The sequence below is a fragment of the Pteropus medius genome, unplaced genomic scaffold (assembly GCF_902729225.1).
Source record: "Pteropus medius unplaced genomic scaffold, Ma_sr-lr_union100, whole genome shotgun sequence".
Lineage (NCBI taxonomy): Eukaryota > Metazoa > Chordata > Mammalia > Chiroptera > Pteropodidae > Pteropus > Pteropus medius.
Window position 1 is genome coordinate 1,176,542 of NW_024353787.1, and position 13,260 is coordinate 1,189,801.

At 42.5% G+C, this 13,260-nt stretch overlaps 2 protein-coding genes across 13 annotated transcripts in view; both read left to right on the plus strand.

Moving 5' to 3' along the window:
• Nucleotides 1–9,491, plus strand: part of INPP5B (inositol polyphosphate-5-phosphatase B) — a 42,263-nt gene extending 32,772 nt beyond the window's left edge. For 7 of the 9 annotated variants that reach the window (XM_039850990.1, XM_039850991.1, XM_039850998.1 and 4 more), the window contains 10 exons: nt 53–162; nt 1,006–1,141; nt 2,594–2,704; nt 3,585–3,747; nt 4,584–4,819; nt 5,292–5,393; nt 6,694–6,787; nt 7,183–7,310; nt 8,301–8,412; nt 8,647–9,491. In XM_039850990.1, coding sequence (XP_039706924.1) covers nt 53–162; nt 1,006–1,141; nt 2,594–2,704; nt 3,585–3,747; nt 4,584–4,819; nt 5,292–5,393; nt 6,694–6,787; nt 7,183–7,310; nt 8,301–8,412; nt 8,647–8,759 — 1,305 coding nt within the window. In that variant the 3' untranslated portion in view covers nt 8,760–9,491. The other 2 variants (XM_039850995.1, XM_039850996.1) reach the window with 2 other exon arrangements.
• A 1,022-nt stretch (nt 9,492–10,513) lies between these two features.
• The window catches only part of MTF1 (metal regulatory transcription factor 1), a 35,735-nt gene continuing 32,988 nt past the window's right edge, over nt 10,514–13,260 (plus strand). For 3 of the 4 annotated variants that reach the window (XM_039851000.1, XM_039851001.1, XM_039851002.1), the window contains exons 1-2: nt 10,514–10,647; nt 12,299–12,760. In XM_039851000.1, coding sequence (XP_039706934.1) covers nt 12,353–12,760 — 408 coding nt within the window. In that variant the 5' untranslated portion in view covers nt 10,514–10,647; nt 12,299–12,352. The remainder of the gene's footprint in view (nt 10,648–12,298; nt 12,761–13,260) is intronic. The other variant, XM_039851003.1, reaches the window with a different exon arrangement.

The window sequence follows — 13,260 nt, forward strand, 5'->3', positions numbered from 1 at the left end:
GACCTTTTTATTCTGAAGTGTTGTTTTTCTTTTCTTTCATCCTTTTGTATAGCTGAAAACTCAGGTGGCTGCAAAGGCTGTCTTTGAAGGGTTCACAGAAGGCGAGCTCACGTTCCAACCTACCTACAAATATGATACTGGCTCCGACAAGTGGGATACCAGGTAGGTCAGAGGTTGCTTCAGGAGCTTGAGCAAATGAAAACTCAGAAATTTAGGGAAGCCTTTGTTTGCTCTCATGAACCTAAAGAAGAAGATAGGTTTCCTGTGTCTTTTTCTCCATGTTTTGCACTCTGGTCGAACATTTTCTCTCAGTGTCTGCTCATTAAGCAGCCTGCCTTATTCTATAGTCTCTTTTTGACTGCCTTAGCCATTGTTCCATAAAAATTCTTGAGACCGATTTACTTTTCAGCTACGATTAGGGTGATAAGATGATTGTAACTAACTTAACTTGTACTTGGTCATTAATAGTAGTTCATATTTTTATTAATGCTTGTGGTATACCACACCCTATTCCATACATTTTACTTATATTATCTCATTTAATCTCAACAACCTATTTCAATAGATATGATTTATTCTCATTTTATAGATCAGGAAACTGAGGCATAGAAAAATTAAAGAGTCCCCGAAACAGGCAAGTGTAGAACCAGGATTTGAACCCAGGCAGTAGGAATTCAGAACCTGTTTCGACCACCTTCTTTTAAGGATCATAGAGTACTTACTCTCAGATTGCCTTTTGACTCTCACCTCATCCCCATAGGGGCATGAAGAGCAAGGAATCATTCTGAACAGTGTTTTGGCTTTGAGCTTTCACACTTGTTTTGGATGATACACAGGATGCATATTATCTCTAGGTGAGCCCGAATCACTCCTGCCCTCTCAGATCACTGGGCCACATGGACTGGAAGGCTCTGTCCTATCATTCCCCAGCAGAGCCAGGGTGCTAGCCAGGCAGTGGGTGCTACTGTGCCTGTGAGGGCCCCCCGTGTGGACTTTGCATTTCAGTGAGAAGTGTCGTGCTCCTGCCTGGTGTGACCGGATCCTCTGGAAAGGCAAGAACATCACTCAGCTGAGCTACCAGAGCCACATGGCCCTGAAGACCAGTGATCACAAGCCTGTCAGCTCAGTTTTTGACATTGGGGTAGGTGGGCAGCTGGTGCCTGTTGTAATCATTCTATAGAGAATAGGTTCTCATAGCCAAGACCACTTTTGTCTTTTTAGTCTCCTCTTTCCCCCTTGAGTGTAAGGAAGCTCCTTTAAAAACTGTTTTCATTTCAATTTAATTCATAATTGTTTTGTCATACTACCACATGTTTCTACATACATGGAAGTTCCCCTTGGCTTTTTGGACTGAATCTTTCCAGACCTTTTAAAATGTATTTACAAATGTGTGTCAGTATTCTATATATAGCATAGATGTTTTTTCTTTTTTGTAAAAGAGATCATATTATGCATATTGTTCTGAGAACATCTTTTTCCCCGACTGATTATGTCTTAGAAAATCTTTCCATTCAGTAAAAATAGAACTCCCTCTTCATTATTCGTAAAGCTGCAAAATATTCCATAATATAGATAAACCATAATGTATATGTTGATGATCAAAAGTTGTTTACAGTTTTGCTATTATATTACAGTGCTATAGTGACCAATCTTCACATGTATCTTTGTTTGCCAGTATTAGTATTTCTATAGAATGAAATTCCTAGAGGTGAAATTAGTGGCTCAAATAAAGTGTTAGATCCTGCTATATTATCCTCTCGACAGTCCTTACCATTTTACACTTCCGCCAACCATGTATGAGCTTATTTTCCCACACCCCGGCTAATATGAGTTTATTAATTTTTAAATTTCTACCAACCTAATGAGCCAAAAGAAAAAAATATTGTTTTAGATTACATTTCTCTGATTATCAGTGAAATTGAACATCTTTTATTATTCTCTATTTGTATCGCTTTTTCAGTGCCTTCTGTGTATTTCTTTATATTATCAATTCTCAATGGTGCAGGTAGAGGCACATCAGAATCTATGAAGATGTGTGGGTGGTTAGAAGAAAGCCTAATGAATGTAATAATTAAAGTTTTGTAATTGGAAAATAACAAAAAAATGTGCTTATAATTCAAAACACAGAAGGGAAAACCTGACAAAATCTTCTTGGCTTATGGAGCAGAGGTTTAAAAAGCTTGAGAAATGCTAGGATTTTTGTTTGTTTTTGTTTTGTTTTGTTTTTTTAAAAAACACTACTTTAAATCAAAGCCCTAGAGAAGTTTCTCACTGTAGATCTGTTAGTAGCAGCAAAGTAGAGCAAGGCGTGATCATCTTTCTGCCCTGGGACTGAGACCAGGCAGAATTGAAAAGCAAGCCTTAATTCCCACATAGCCTGCTAATCATGAAGTAGTTGGTTTTACCACGAGCTTTGCCTCTGGGGGACCCTTCTACAACTATTGTTAATTGGGTTCTTTGTTAATTAAATCTATTTAGTCTTTACTTTCTGCTTCACTGTCAACTATTTCCCATTGCTGGTTCTGTCCTTTGTACTGAAAAAGAGGAAATAGGCAGAAGCCATGGCATTCAGTGTCTGATGTTTCCCTTCCAGGTGAAGGTTATAAATGAAGAGCTTTACCGGAAGACTCTGGAGGAGATTGTTCGCTCCCTGGATAAGATGGAAAATGCCAATATTCCTTCTGTGTCCCTCTCCAAGCAGGAGGTAGGAAGGACATGTTGGCATCAGGCTCTTCTAATCATAGAACTTAATTCTCATCTAATAGGGCTCAGAATTCCAGGAGGCACCTCCCTGACTCTAGTCTTTCTAGATAAAGTAAGGCTGATGATGCTAGCTGAAAAGAGAGGGGTCATTGGTTTAGATTATGTTTATCTCTTGATCTTCTAAACCAGAGCCTACGGCTCATGTATTTCACCCACGCATAGGTCATTTATGAGTTAATTAATGGCATAGGTGATCCAAATGTGTTTCGTTTGATTTTAGTATAACTGGTATGTATTCTTGCATTGGGGTTGTCTTCCTACTGATTCTTTGCTTTGAGGTTAAATTGAGTCTGAATTTCTTGGGTAGGCATGAGTTGATGGGAGGGAAGGCAGTATAGAAAAGCAGTGGGTAGTGGGAGAAGTCGAGTTAGGGCTAAAGATTTTTCATGGAAGAGCCACAACATAGATCATTTGGAATTGACAATACCAATATCAAATGGAGATTTATGGTGGGGGTATCTTTATTTCCTTAGATGTCCAGTTACTTGGAAGGATGAGCTTGGTCTTCATGTTTGGAGTGGAATTTGTGAAGTGTGTTTTGGAAATGGTCTTTGGGTATAGAAGACGTAAATTTTGATTTCTTTAGGAAATTTATTTATAAAACAACATGAGTTCTTTGAGTTTTGGGGGGTTTCTGGGTTACATAGACAAGTATAGTGATAGCTGTAGCCTCCCAGGTAAATACTTAGAGCAGAAACATAACATGAAATAGGTGGTCCTTCATCTTCTCTCCAGAAAAGAAAAGGATTGCCCAGTTGGGGTGTCTGGGCAGGGGGCTGAGAAGAGGGCACTGGTCTTACTGGTCTCGGGCTTGTTCCCAGTTCTTTTTCCAGAATGTGAAGTACATGCAGTTGCAAGTAGAATCCTTTACAATTCAGAATGGACAAGTGCCCTGTCAGTTTGAATTCATCAACAAGCCTGATGAAAAGTCTTACTGTAAGCAGTGGCTGAATGCCAACCCCAGCAGAGGGTTCCTGCTGCCAGGTAAGGCCTCTGTTCTCAGGTTCCTGGTAAGTGGTTTGGGGAACACTCTACCCTCTCTTTGCTCATTTTCCTGAAATAAGCTTTTTGTTTCTGAGTGTTTTCTTGTCTACTTAAAACTTTTTAAAAGCCCTATGGATGGACTATCCATATATAAAATATAAAATAGTGAGGAGCATGAGTACAGTTTCAAAATCATTCTCAGTCACATATTTGTTCCATAAGTTCACAGAAAGAGAAAACATATGATTGCTATGAAGCTGTTAATGCTGATAAAAACTATTTTCACTGGCTGCCTCACCATAATTAACACCCAAGTATCTGCTCTTGTGGGGAAAGATAATGAGGTAGTAATCCAGAAATTATATCTGGTTCTGGAATGTACAATACATGTCTTTCTCCTAACTTCTCCTTTGCACTCTGAGTTGTGCTGTGTGATAGAGGGATTAAGCCTGTTTTCCAGACGGTTCACAGGCTGATACTTGCATTATATTTTCTACTGGATCAGGTGTCTCATCTGACCTGGCTCAGGGCAAACTCTTTGATTCATGCCTTCTTACTGTATTAATAATTTCTAGTCTGAGCTTTGCTACTTAGAACTTGGATTTTATAGCAGTTGCCTATTCATATTTTTGTTTGTTTTCATATTCCCACTTGGACTGTAAACTCCTTGTTCATATGTCTCCTGAGTGCTGAGCACATAAATACTTGTTGGTTAGCTGATACCTCTTCTTTTCTTTCCCTAACCTTTCATGCCTGACTCTCTTCCCTACTATCTTTTTTCCTCCTTTCCTCTTGGCTTCCCACCAGCCAATATTACTTTTTAAATTTTTCTTCAGATTCTGCCATTGAGATTGAATTGGAGCTATTTGTAAATAAGACCACGGCTACAAAGCTCAACTCGGGTGAAGACAAACTTGAGGACATTCTGGTTTTGCACTTGGACAGGGGAAAGGATTACTTTTTGTCTGTGTCCGGGAACTACCTTCCCAGCTGTTTTGGATCTCCCCTTCATACATTGTGCTACATGAGTGAGCCAATCTTGAACCTGCCACTTGAAACTATCAGACAGCTGGTGAGTTACATGCCATAAGGAAACATTTAGAACTGTGTAGCAGACAAGCCAGTCAAACAAGATATTTCTATGCCTACATTCCCAGGGACCTGAGAATTCTTCAGCCTTCCTACAGCTAGCTTACTACATCAATTATATATTGCTGTGTAACAAACCACCCTAACATTTTATATACAGCACTTGATTACCCCCAAGGGAAGCAGCCTTGCACAGGATGGCCTTTTTCTAAGATGATGCATATTTCACCTGATTCATTGAAACTTCTTACCGTAACCTACTCTCAATTCTCAAAAGTCACCTTTGTACTTTGTGCCACCTGATTTCATTTGACAATGGAATGTTTTGCTTAGAGGCACCGAAATGCTTCTCTTCTTCCATGAGTTTGCTGTCCCCATAGCATGTGTTCTCCTGAAGTCAGCCTGGCATTAATTGCATTGGTAGGCCTTCTTATCATGCTTTTATTTCTTTTCAGACACTGATGCCACTGCGGACTGAAGATGATGGGAGCCAGATGGAAATCCCCAAAGAACTCCAGATGATGGTTGATTACCTATACCGAAAAGCCATCCAGCAGGTGGGATATAATTAAGCAATCAGACCTGAGTGAGGCCAGGCTGCCTCACTCAGAGAAAGAGCATCAGGTTCAAGAACTTTTGGCGTAAGAGGCTTTTACCCCAGGGAGTGAATGAAGGCTAAATAGGTTCATGTTTCACACCACTGTGGAACCCCGATTTTACATACAGCACTTGATTACCCCCAAGGGAAGCAGCCTTGCACAGGATGGCCTTCCCAGCACAGTGTGTTCCCTCCTCTGACCTCTGAGGTCCCCTAAGTAGAAAGCCATCTGGAGACTTCCCAGGATGTCAGCCTGCTATCCTTTTGAGGAACTCTCCTCAGCTGCTGGGAATGGGAGGGGCTAACTCGTTGACAAACTAGATAGAGACAGGGGACCAGATGGGACTCCCAGGCCATGAGTTGGGAGGTCTGATTTTTAGAGTGACTTGGGCAGGCTTCACAAGATCAAATTGGCCAGTTTCACTGACTCCTTTATATAGATCCCAGGGAGACTGAGCAGTATACATTCTTATGATTTTCTTTTCCCTTTTTTTCTCACATTTATTGAGTGTTACATTATTCCAAACACTGTTCTAAATGTTCATAGCATTATGTCATTTAGTTCTCACAATAGCTCTCGGATGAGGAAATAGATGCCTGGAGGGTTAAATAACTTGGTCAAGGTCCCAAAGCTGATAAGTGGTCAGGATTGGGATTTGAACCCAGGGAGTCTGGCTGTAGATGTCACATTCTCAAGTATTGTGCTATTCTGCCTTCTCTATAGAGCACCTTCCAAGTATAACTTTTGAGCAATAGATATAATACTGTTATTATTAACATAGTTAAATGGCATTAAGTCATTTTATAAAACAAATCACCCTAAAGTACCCGAGGACTACTGGAGACACCTTTATTGCCATAATCTTGTTTTCACAGAGCACTGAGGTGCTTTTTAGTTTTCTCCATCTTATAAATGATATAATTTCTTCAGGTTTTTCTTTTTCTGGTTAGTCCCTCTATAATACTGCAGGAAACATAGCTGCTTGTAGGTTTTCTCTTACATTGGATCTTATTGTTGTGCGTTGTATGCCCTACCCATAGTTTTATAATAGATATCACTCGAAAGACTTGTTGTGGAAGCATGCTTGGAAGGCCTGCAAGATAAATTAGCCACACCAGCTTAAATCAGATTGTGTACCAGGTGATTCAAAGGCCTTACTACCCTGCTTCTTTTTGTTCTCTGCTGATTATATTTTTAGGTTAGGAAATCACTGCTGATTTTCTGAGAATATAATTATTTTGTGACTTCTCTTTTGCAGGAAGATCTGTTTCAACAGCCAGGCCTTAGGTTGGAATTTGAGCGTATCAGAGACTGTTTGGATACTGGAACGAATGATACCCTCGAAACTCTCTGTATCCTTCAGATTGTGTTTGTGTGTGTGTGGGTGTGAGAAAGAGAGAGGGAGAGAGAGGGAGAAGGATGGAGAAATTATGAGTAAAAGAGGTGAGAAAAGTGAAAGAATAATACTTTAAGGCTCAAAAATTAGATATTGTATCCTCAGCTATCATGTTTTTCTTAAAGTTTGCATAGAGAAGACTTTACAACTTTAAGCAACCAATATAGCAGGAACTCAGGAGGGCCCAGCTAAGCTGAAAAACAGCTTCGCCCATTCAAGATATCAGGCTGGCACCCTAGCTCTGAGCAGAGAGCCCGACTGGGCAAGCAGAACTCCGGCATGTGCTTGCTCCTGGGCCTTTTCCTAACCATGGGCAGCAACATCACCTGTTCCTTAACGATGGGCCAAAAGCTGCTAGCAATCATTCCATAGCCGAGGCTCTGCTGCTTTTCCTGGAGAGTCTGCCAGAGCCCGTCATCTGTTACAGCGCCTATTATAACTGCTTGGAGTGTTCTGGCAACTACACTGCAAGTAAACAGGTGAAGGGAGGCATTGAGCATCAGTAGTACACATGTTGCAGCCCAGGCTTCATTGGGGCCTAAGGGAATGGAGTGGTCACAGCCCCTCAAATGCAATGTCTTAGAAACAGCTCCATATCTTTCCTTCCCTAACCTGTTCTTCTGCTCATGTCCTTTTATTCTTTTAATGGCATCACCCTTAATTGCAGTGACTCAACCCAGAAACCTGAGTCATTTCTGACTCCTCCAGTTGTCACCTCCTACATGCCCAGTGCCCTTGATCTATCACCCGTCATTTTTCTTCCATTCTCATACCACTCACCTTGGTTCAAGGCCCCTCATTTAGGCTCTCCCTCTGCTGATTTGTTTTGCATACTGACATCAGATTGTGTTGTAAGGCTCTCATGATGTTGTTGTTGGTCAAAAATCATATTTGGCTCTCCATTGCCAATTAATGATTTTCTTAAATTTTCAAGACGACTTATGATCTACTCTAGTTGCTCACTTATATAACAGACTACAGCAGAATAATCTAGAATACCTGCTAATAACACAGGTTCTAGAGCCACACCCCATATCCACTGAATCAAAATCTTTTGGAATATATTTTGTACAAGCTTCCTAACTTACTCTGAGATGCAGATAGCTGGAGTAGCCATTGAATTCTAGCCTGATCCTTACCTGTTTTCCTTCTCTTGCCTTTATTACACTCTCTTTTTCCCTAAATACCCTAGTCTTTACCTTTGCAAGTCCAATCTTGTCTTATATTCAAGATCTAACTAAAATGTCTTCTATTCCTTTAAGTCTGTGGAGATCACACAGAAGTTTGACCTCCAAATTCATGTAGCACTTCTCTTTTGGCACTTATGCCAAGTGGTAAATGGTCAGGGATTTTTGTGCACACTCTTACTCATGCACTTGGATCATATACTCAGTTCCTGGAATGTAGCAGGCACTTGACAAAAATAATTGAATGAATGAAAAAACAAATCCAAATTCTCCCTCTTTCAGGTCATTTCTACTCTCCCTACATTCCACAAAAATGTCTTCCACTACTTGATGGTGTTTTTGCAAGAATTGCTGAAAAATTCAGCAAAAAATCATTTGGATGAGAATATTCTAGGTAAGCAGTCAAGCGTCTATGGAAAGCATCTCTGCCAACTGAGAGACTCATGAGAAATGCTGTTGAGGGAAGTCCTAAGTCCACTGCAGTAGAACTAAAATCTGGCACAGTTCACCCTCAAATAGTTTTTTTTAAGCAGAAAATTTGCTTTGGGGTGCCCTCCCCCACTCCTAATAACCCAAGAGTTAAGTAGTACCTGCTTTTGCTGAATCATGTTTTCTGTTTTTCATGCAGCTAGCATATTTGGCAGCTTACTGCTTCGAAACCCAGCTGGTCACCAAAAGCTTGAAACAGCAGAGAAGAAGGCTCAAGAATTTATTCGCCAGTTCCTCTACAACTCACCCTGAGCCTCTCCATCTCTTCTCTTATTTTATCTGAGGCAGCCAATTTCCAGTCTCACCTGTTTTTGTTCAAAAGTGGCCTTAAAAGGATGTGAGGCCATTTGGAAGCAAGAGTGGCAACTGCCTATTTCCTGAGCCCAGGCCATCTTCTCCTGCTATGGCTATTACACTCAGTGCTGCTGTGAGTTGTGAAGACATGAGGGGAAATCCACCACAATAAAACTGACATTCAAATGTCCAACTTTAGTTATTTAACACAGATAGATCTCTATTTTTTATTTTAAAAATGTTGAAATAACTGTACTTGTGCTCACTTAGCCTGCCTCCAAGGCATAGTCAGTGCCTTCCCTGTAGCCTGGACTGACCTCCCCATGATCAGATGTTTGAGCAAACTCTGGAGTTCCTAAGGGAGAATGCATTGGACAGCAGGAATGCAAGTGGAAGCTGTTGGATAAACAGGCCACAGCCACCCCAGATACTTCCAGCTCTCTGAGGACATGTGTATATGTATATGCAATCCTTACCCGCTTTCCTACTCAGATGTGGCTCAGCAATTCAGAGGCTGGCCACTCAGCCTCTGAGGGCAACACAGTGGCTTGAAAATGAAAATACTGAAGAAATTAGGTGTTCTGGTGAAACAAGTGGAATTTTCTGGGCAGCAAATCCTCCGAACTGTATATGATGCATTTCCTCTCATGTGTGTAATATATTTTAATGATAAATGTATTTTTAACGGTGGTTATTTGTATGTTTTTATCTCCAAAGGGATAGCAGCTCTCCACAGCTAGACCTTTGTGGCTTAAGCATTGGGGCAGCTAGTCAGGGGCCAAGGAGATATTTGCCTGGCATCTGGTGGGTACAGTCACTATTCACATTTTTCAAGCAAGAGGATACAGGAACGGCCTGAAACCCTTGACCTCTGCTCCAGTCTCTGGGGGTTGTTCTCTGAATATTCCAGAAAAGTAGCTTACGGTAAAAACAGGCAGTGGCTGCTGGGAGGTTCTAACATTTAGAGCTTCCAGGGATTTAGAAAAGACAAACAAAATCGCTTCTTGGGCCCTAGAACACCACTTAGAATTAGTGTAAAATGTGATTTAGATACCGGCCAGTAGGATGACGATGTGAACGGTTAAAGGGATTGGCCAGTAGGTGGCGTTGATTGGTCCGGGTATAGCCCGGTGGGAGACAACAGTCCTCTGCAGGGTTAAAGTTGGAAGAGACAGCCTGGGCAGGAGTGTAAGGAGGGAGTTGGGCTTCTTATGAGAACATATGAGGGGTAAAGAGGCGGCGGTGTGCTCTGGCTGGGATTGGAATACGACCTCGTTATGCCATTTGGGTCCAATCTTTCTTATCTCGGACCCTCCTGTCTATATTAACTCTGATGGGAGAAGAAGGGATGGTGGGGCCACAGAGGGAGAAAGAGGGCATGTCACAACCTTCCAAGGTCCCTCTGAGGGTTCCAGCTGGAATTCGGATGCCTTACTGTGGTCCTTCCCGTTGCGATTGTGGCTGCGAGGGGGGCCAGCGCAAACCGGGCTAAGTCTACTTTGGATTAGCAGAGGTTCGATCCCCTTTCCATGCTACTGGAGCCTTAAGAGTGACGCTCCGACGCCCGGCGAGGGAAAGATGCGGCGCGCGCTTCCTAACACTGGACGAACTCACGGCCCCGCGACGTCGCGCGGTGCCCCGCCCCTCCCTCTTACCAATTGGAGGCTCGAGCTCAGTCCCCACACAGCCTAATCCAACCAGAAGCATCAGGGAGAGGCGGAACCGGTATCTCCTCCTTCCTCCGGAAAGCGGAAGCGGAAGTGACGTTCGGGGAAGGTGGGGGCAATCATGGTGCCGCTGGGGAGGGGAGAAGCTGCCGCTGCCGCCGTTGCCGGGAGCCGCGGAGGTAAAAGGCGAAACTAGACGCGGCCTGGTCTGGGGACTTCCCGGGGGGCGCGGGACTTAGGCTTCCTCCTGCATCATTTCCCAGTAGAGACCCCAGAGCGGTCACCATAGGGACCCCACCCCTCCTCCGTTTCCATGGGGATGGGTATCCAGCCCCCCCTCCCCTGTTTCCATGGAGACCCGGACCCTGCCCCTCTTCGCCCCGCTTGGAGACCCCCCAGCTTGCCTTCTGATTTTTCCGTGTAGCCCGGGCTGGGAGCTGTCCCACACAGGTTCCTTTTTCCAGCCTGCTCTCAGGGGTGCTCTGTTTGTACTCGTTTGCCATCCTCAAAGCTCCTGGTCTTGTTTGTTCCGGACAGTTAGTCTCTGCGTTGCCGCCGATGGTGCCTGGGCAGCTCAATGGGGCCTCCGGTGCTCCCTCTGTCTCCTCTCGGTTCTCTCCTCTCAGATGCAGCGAATTGTGCATCTACTGGGTTGCGTAAGCCAGAGCAAGGGGTCGGGCCGGTTCCTCCCGGATATGATCCCTTGGCCTGTCTCGTAACTATGTGTCTAGCCGCCCCACTTCGTAAAGGTTCACTTTCTAATCCAGAGCACAAGAGAAAGATAAAGTTCAAAGCCAGACTGAAAACTGAAAGTGATGTGGTGCTTATTTTTAAATTTTCCCTTCTGCCTGCCAGACTCCCATTTGTAGAACCTGTGTTTGCAGGTAAAGGAAGAATCACTATTCCAGAACAGGAAAGCTTCAAATTTGGTATCTTTCTTTTTCAAGAGAGCATATCTTCTCAAGAGAGTATATGTGCAGGCCTTTCATTCATTTAGCTGACATCTTCTGAACATCTAATGTCAGTGTACTGCGCTAGGGGTACTAGAAGCAAAAATAAGACTCATCATTCCCTCACCGCAGAGAGGCTACTAGACAAGCATGGCTTCTAGTGGATACCAGATTGTTTTAGGAGATAAATAGATAAAGTGATTTTCATTAGATATGCCTGATTATAGATCACCCTTTCTACACAGGAGCTGAAACATCTGTTCTAGGAAGGAGAGAATGAATTCACACTTGTTTTCTCTACTCTTGTCAGGATGACATTGTGCTTTAATGTGCATTATCTCTTACTCCACATAAAAACTTTGAGAGAACAGGAATTACCAGTCCCACCTTACACATAGGAAAAATGAGGCACAGAAAAGTTCCCCAAGTAGTAAGTGGCAAAGCTGGAATTTGTAGGTAGGTGACCCTGCCTCCAAAGCTCTGCTCCTTGCACCATAGATTACACTGCTTTGTGGTTTGATTTGGAGGATATTCGAGTGGGGTTTTCTTACTTTTAAAGTTTAAGCAACTCAGACTTGAAGCATTTTGTCCCTTTATCCCCTTTAGGTATTTTGACCAACCTTTATATTGTTTGGCAGTAGGCACATTTGGAAGGTCTTGTGAACTGCTACTTATTACTTCATTTTTTTTTTTGTTTTTTAAAGGCATTGCTTTTAAAATGATGGTTTCAAAGTAAAATTTAAAAATTATTCCCATGGAAGATGATTTTTCATTTACTTTGTGCCGCTCTTGAAATGAGAGGGAAAAATAGGCCTGTGGTTTCTGAGGAAATCCCTAGGTCATGTGGTATGGCTCTGACTCTGGCTTTGTTCTGTTGCAGACAGGTCATCATTACCTTTCCATTTCTCACAATTGAGCTGAGCACAATTGAACCATGGGGGAACACAGTCCAGACAACAACATCATCTACTTTGAGGCAGAGGAAGATGAGCTGACCCCCGATGACAAGATGCTCAGGTTTGTGGATAAAAACGGACTGGTGCCTTCCTCATCTGGAACTGTTTATGATAGGACAACTGTTCTTATTGAGCAGGACCCTGGCACTTTGGAGGATGAAGATGACGATGGACAGTGTGGAGAACACTTGCCTTTTCTAGTAGGGGGTGAAGAGGGCTTTCATCTAATAGATCATGAAGCAATGTCCCAGGGTTATGTGCAACATATTATCTCACCAGATCAGATTCATTTAACAATAAACCCTGGTTCCACGCCCATGCCAAGAAATATTGAAGGTGCAACCCTCACTCTACAGTCGGAATGTCCAGAAACAAAACGTAAAGAAGTAAGTAAAGAAGCGGGTGAAGTCTCAGTTTGGCTTTGGGGAAGTTCTTACGCAACTCTTGTTGGCAACTTTAGCTGGGTAGTAAAAGAGTCCCTGGAATGAGGACCTACAATGGCTTTGCTTATCAATAATACATATGCTTCACATTTTGTCGTGTCTGCTTTCTGGAACTTTTGGTTTATAAGACTACATTGAAATTTGGGAAAGCTAAATTGTAATTTTTCAAATTTTCCTCCCCAAATCATAAATAAAATAGAAATTTCATTGAGGTAAATTCCTATTTCTGATGCTGAAATAACTAGATTGAGTTTCAGAGATGAGTTTTTCCCAGTAGAGACCCCAGAACGGTCTCTACATATTCTTCCAGAATATGCTTTATTAGTGAATGTTTAATGAATAATAAAGGCTAGGTTTTTCCATAAGAAAATGAGGCAAAATGTGCATGTCACAATACTTTGCAAACTGTAAAACATTATACAAATTATGCTAGTGGTGATTAT